A 6,034-nucleotide genomic window follows, 5' to 3' on the forward strand; every position below is an offset into this window, starting at 1 on the left:
TGGAAATTATCAAGCACTTTTTAATTTATCACACAATTAATTGGTTTGTTGCTGACAGTCTTAATTGTAGATTCTCTCCGGGTTCAGTTTTCTCCCAAAGCCCAGAAACATGGCTGCAGTTAGGTCACTTTCTTTAATTGACCTTAGGCTTGAGTGCAGCAGGCATGGACGTAGGTTTGGGTATGGACGGTCGTGACATGTCACGACCAATATTCAAGGGATATAAAATAGTCCCGATCAATTTTTGCCATATAAATTAAAAAAGAAAAACATATGTATTTTTTAACAAAAACAAAATAAATAAACGAAAATCTACATTGATTAGTTTAATATTTCAATATACTACGCAGTGGTAGCATTCATTTTAAATGCTGGTGAGTTGGTGAGTAAGTTGTAAGGTCCCACCAAAACTTAGACCAAACCTACGCCCTTGGCAGCAGGCAACCACCATCACCCACTAAAACTACAAGAAAACGTCCCTGTGAAAGGCTCAGCTCTGACTGAAGAGTTCGCTGCAGAGTGGTGTTACCACCAGTGCAGAGCTTGTTCAACACTGGCAGCAGGATGCAGCACATTGACTTGAGTCCTAAAAAGTCATGCCTTAATGGGAGTGCTGATTGGAACAAAACCGCTCTTTTAGTTATTTAATGACATCAGGTTTTCCTACTGACTGACGACGTCCCAGGAGGATTCCTCTCTCTCTCACTCTCACTCACCCTGCAGGATCTTGTCTGGACGGTGATGGGTGCAACAGTTGGACTCCTGGGACTGAACTTCGGCAGCCTGAGTCGCCTCCTTCCCCCTGCTGCCTTTCCTCTGACGCAGGCTCGTCATGTTGCCCCCCTTACACAGGCGGGAGCGCGTGAGGAGATCCACGCAGATACGATGAATTTTTAATGCGCGGATGTAAACAACGCTGAGCGCCGCTGTAACACCGGGACAGACGGGCCTTCTGCTCGGGATTTCCTGCTCACGTTGCAGCCGGACTGAGAAATGTCAGAATCCGCTCGAGACCAGATTAACGGAGAGCCACATTCATTTCTACCATCTTTAAACCGGAGGGTTTGCTCACATATCATCAGCAGTTAGCTGACACATGGGTGATGCGGTCATTGACACACAGTGTAGAATGAGGCAGGGTTAAAGTCCCGCTGAGCCGCTCCGACACACAGCTAGCGCCTCATTACAGTCATTCTGCTTTTTAACACAAAGGCGCGCTCGCGCTGCAGACGGACGGCGGAACGGTCTCCGTTAGGTTACAAGCGGTCCATGCCAGCCTCTCACCCTCCTCCGGGCTAAAGGAGCGGCTGGTAGGACGGTCCAGCAGCCCCCTGTCTCCCTGTTCTACCAGCGTCTTCTTATATCACTTGCTCGTCCCAATTTCTCCCCCTTTTTCTCCCAAAACTTGCTCAATCCTACCCGTGTGTTTAATATCTGGTGGCTGCGGCACTGTTTCAGTACCGGAAGTCGGCGGTTCTGTGCTTCAAAATAAAATTCTAAAATATTATAAGTTTACTTCTATATGGGTGATTTTATTGTGATTTGCTACCATCAAAACACATGAATAAAACTTACAAGTTCAACCAAATTGAATAAATGAAGCGTTTAAAATAGAACTTGAATTATAAGAAAATTTTACAAAATCGCTTAATCTTTTAAAGTGGTACTTGATTTCAACTTACCTACATTTCCAGCTTTATTAAGTCTGTTCTTGTTCAGACTGCCTGCATCCCAGTGGAAGAGATTTTCCGGCCCATCAGATCCTGTAAAATACTAGAGATCGAAAAATTTGAATGAAAATAAACAAAAGATTAATTAGGAATAACAGACCGTCTTGTGGTAACATAACATATTAGTTTAAGAAATATAACAGAAACAGTCTTACAATAAAATTGTTTTCACATCAATATTTTTTTTCTTTGAGTGATATCTCTGGATGGGGAGTTTATAATTTTAGTTAATATGTTTTTCCTGCAAAAACTGCCCTGCTTTTCACAACTTAACTCTGACCCTCTCCTGTGTTCTGCTGTTAGTCTCCCTTTGATGGTGATTGTCTTTATCCAGACAGCGATTCCTGCTAATGCAATAAGCAAAAATTCTGTCCTTCATATATAACATCTTCCTTGAGACAAGACCCCACGTCTGTGTGAGAGGACAAGTATGACATAAAGTTAGAGCTCTCAAAGGCACATCATGATTTTCTCACTATTATTAAGCTATCACTGGGTCACTGTCAAATAATATGGTTTCAAGCTGCATCTCCTTTTACAATTTTCTTCTATCTCTAATTTATATATATATATAAAGAAAAACCTTACATCCCATTTTCCGAAATGGTCGTTATTACTCTCCAGCTGGCTTGCTGGCTCACCTTGGTGATGAAATGATGGGAACAAGTGATATTGGACTTATTGGACTGGATATTGTGGCATTGTTATTGGCCTTTTCCTCCTGCAGCTTCATACATCAGTGAAGATGAAAGCTCTTTGTAATGAGTGAGAAACTGTTGACATTATGTGTGTCAAAACCAAAAAACCCAAATAGAAAACAGAAAAATATAAACTTTTAAGTTGCTGGAAAATATAATAATAAACTGTTGTACTCATTTCTACTTTTTTGTTTTTTATTCAAAGATTGACATTTTTGACATTGTTTATGGGAACAAATTCAAGGGGAAAAAACTATTTAATAAGTGATGATAAATAAAAGCTTCATAAAAGCAACAAATCAACTTAAAACAATAAAGGTAATAACACTCAAAGGGTTCTATGACTTGTGTAAATTATCGAAAAAGAATCTGATCAACGTTTTTCAGAAGGTATTCTAAGTTTGTGAATCAAAGGAAGAAAAACTGGAGCAATTTTGTTTTACAACATCTGGTGACTAGCTGTAACCTGATTATTGGAGGGTGTCCTATAGAGACCTGCATTGAAAGATAACAATGATTTTGTGTGGAAGAGTTAATAAACAATAAAAATGATCTGGTGCCTGTCATGGTTTACTGAGAGCAATTTTAAATCCAAACATACACAAGAAATCCCGGCTGTGTGGAAAACAGTGGCTCAGCAAAAGCATGTTGGATCACATTATAATCCAGAAATAAATGTTTCCTCAATTAACTTTTCTTATAATAGAGAGGAATTCTATTAAAAAAACACTATATTCGTCCTAATATCATTACATTTTTGTAAATTAATTAAAGATAATGTCATACAATTTCTTTTTTTTTTTTGGTCTTTGATAATTGTCACTAAGGTTGTTCCATAAAGTTATTAGTTCTGTTTATTTTTGTTCATTATTGTATTCTTCAACTTTGTGCTTTAGTTTAGATTCATATTTTAGTGTTAGATCCCTTTGTATTTCTTTCTGATTATAGAACAAGAGGAACGCTTCTTTGTGCACTTTAAAGCCGGTCAGTTTCATTTCCTCCCATTTGATACATCAGTCTTTCTTGTGCTGCTCATTTGCTCTTACACACCTAAATATTACTCAGCCTTACAGATGTGTGATTTAGTTGCCATGTGAACATGGAGTGGAACGGGTCTGCTCTGCTCTGACTACTGGTGACAAAGTGGATAAGGTGTCAATCATCACTTCTTTTGTCCCGATCACAGCCCGCCACCAAGCTCCGCCCACAACCGACCTAGAAAATCCCAGGTGGCCGCAAGTCTCACAAACAAAGCTCGTCTTCCACTTTGACTGATTCTCTGCAGTGTATTTCTGACTCGATTAGTGCATCATTTCTACAGGATTTTCACAATATATCAGCTACTACAATGGAGAGGGAACTAAGAAGTTCATGTCATCTTTTTTGGATGAGATCAAGGTGTTTAAGCCACGCGATGCCTCCAACATGGTGCGCATCACAGCAAAATGAGGAAAACGGCAAATCCACACACCCATCAATATAGCTGTGGACAAGATCACTGATGCCTCTTGCTCTTGCAAGGCTGGGTAAGTCGGGCATTCATTATTTTGTAGGTTACTTTTGAAATCAGTGGGTGATTTCTGTGGTTTGTTGGCAAATGTTTGAGTGTGTCTACACTCAAACATTTGTAAGTACAGTGTGATACACTGTACTTGGTGCTAACGTGGCTAACACGAGTAACAGTTTAGTCCAAAGCCTTTTCTGCTAAAATAAAATCTTTAGTGTATGTCAGATACAGACACATTGCATATTGATCTGTTTAGCTAACGTAAGACTGTGTAGCAGACAGGCTTCAAGGTGTAGAAGTTGTATCAGTTCTGCCATTATGCTGTACTTAGCTAACGGGAAGCTAAGTGTGTTTGTGAGACGGCCACGCACGTGGCCACGTAGAATGGGCATCAGCCAATGAAAGGCGGCCCCTGTGGTAAGGTCCAATCATCCTGAAACTGGGCCGTGTCTCTTGGCTCCGCCCACTGCGCTGGAATTTAAAAAAATTGCCAGTGCTGAGGTTTAGCCTTCAGATGAGGCCATAGGTGTCTCGTTACACTTTAAAGAGACAAAGGCCCCATTTCAAGGCATTAAATTACAAAGCCAAAATTCTTTGAAGTCATATGTGATACATGTAGCATTCTCCTAACTGAAGTTAACATTTACTTGATTGTGTTATAAAATGGTGCAATCAAGTAATTGATTGTGCTATGTGTCTGGAAGACGCATAATACTGCCCCTTTAAATCATTTCAGTTTGCACACAAATGAGTCCAAATGTATCCTTTTTCTCTTGTCCGTCCTGTCATCCCTACCCTGACTGTTAATCTACTGGATGATAGATAACCTACTGAAGATAACTATCGTCTTTCTCTTTGTTCTCCCAGTTGCACTCTTCAAACAGCATGGAGTTGAAAATCCTCTTTCCTGTCTACTCACTGCAACATGAAGCAATGTTTCTGAAGCAAGAAATACCAGAATTAGCAATTAATCTCAATAGGAATAGCTCTTACTTCCCCCCTGCTTTTCTTTGCCTCTCTCACCCTTCTTTCACCTTGATCTTCACTTTCTTAGTGATATTATTAACCAGTTTAGGTAGAAAATGTGATCCTCTAAAGAAATCAATAGACCCGAAGGTTTTATTTTGTTCAGGATTTTGGGAAAAAGTGATGCGATTGCAGAGGAGGACACATCTTTCTCTTTCACAAGGAGATATTGTGCATGTGAAGTAATGGAAAGGCTGAACCGAGAGAGATTAAATTTCATTTATTTCTTCAAAAACAGAAAATGTAAAACCCAATTGATCCTCAACCGGCTTAAAAAAAAAGAGAGATTATAAAAGAACCTGGACTGCATTTTCATTTGTTTCATTGCCCATCCACAAGACAAAATGAAATGTTCACCTTGAAAACAGCCTGGCAGCACAGTGTAATGAGAAACGTTCAATCAAGATGTAAAGGAGTTGTCAGAAAAACAATGCCTACCCTCGTCTCCCCTGGAAACAAATAGCAAGACTGTCCCACCCGTCTCCATAAAAGCTGTGGTTCAGACGGGTCCAAAGCACATCACAGCTCCAACGCCCTGAGGGGGCTGGAGTCGCATCCAACTGTGCTCAAGTAAAAGTAGAACTATTTCAATATGTTCTCACCGAGGTAAATGTATTTGTTAAAATGTCTACTCAAGTACAGAGTAACTGATCTAGACATCAGTCTTTTAATATTTAAAATTTACATCTTCAGTGAGAAAAAAGTATGATGTTATGTAGACGTTTTGATGTTTTAAAGATGAAAATAATTCATATTAATAGCAAATGAATAAAATCAGGCAACATAAATATATTTTCTAAAATATTACTCAAATAAATGGAACTGAATAAATGTAAAGCCACATTATGGAGGAAGGGCTTTGGAAAACACGTAGGCTGGAATAGAAGAGAGCATTACCATCACCCTTATGAAATTTGAACAGTTGACATGCTGGGTTAAATGATATGAGAGGATTAAAAAAAAAAAAAAGAGAAAAAAAAGACAGGATTACCCAAAGCTGAGAAATTATGTAAAATAACTGGGTTATCAACCTAAATCTGGATTTCAGCAATGGAGGCTGATCAAGCCTTCAA

At 39.2% G+C, this 6,034-nt stretch overlaps 1 protein-coding gene across 3 annotated transcripts in view; it reads right to left on the minus strand.

Annotated features, from left to right (window-relative positions):
• The window catches only part of dpy19l3 (dpy-19 like C-mannosyltransferase 3), a 57,133-nt gene extending 55,675 nt beyond the window's left edge, over window positions 1-1,458 (minus strand). For all 3 annotated transcript variants that reach the window (XM_023332247.1, XM_023332246.1, XM_023332248.1), the window contains exon 1: window positions 717-1,458. In XM_023332247.1, the coding sequence (XP_023188015.1) occupies window positions 717-834 (118 nt within the window). In that variant the 5' untranslated portion in view covers window positions 835-1,458. The remainder of the gene's footprint in view (window positions 1-716) is intronic.
• Between the last annotated feature and the right edge of the window lie 4,576 nt (window positions 1,459-6,034).

Source organism: Xiphophorus maculatus, chromosome 4, assembly GCF_002775205.1.
Source record: "Xiphophorus maculatus strain JP 163 A chromosome 4, X_maculatus-5.0-male, whole genome shotgun sequence".
NCBI lineage: Eukaryota > Metazoa > Chordata > Actinopteri > Cyprinodontiformes > Poeciliidae > Xiphophorus > Xiphophorus maculatus.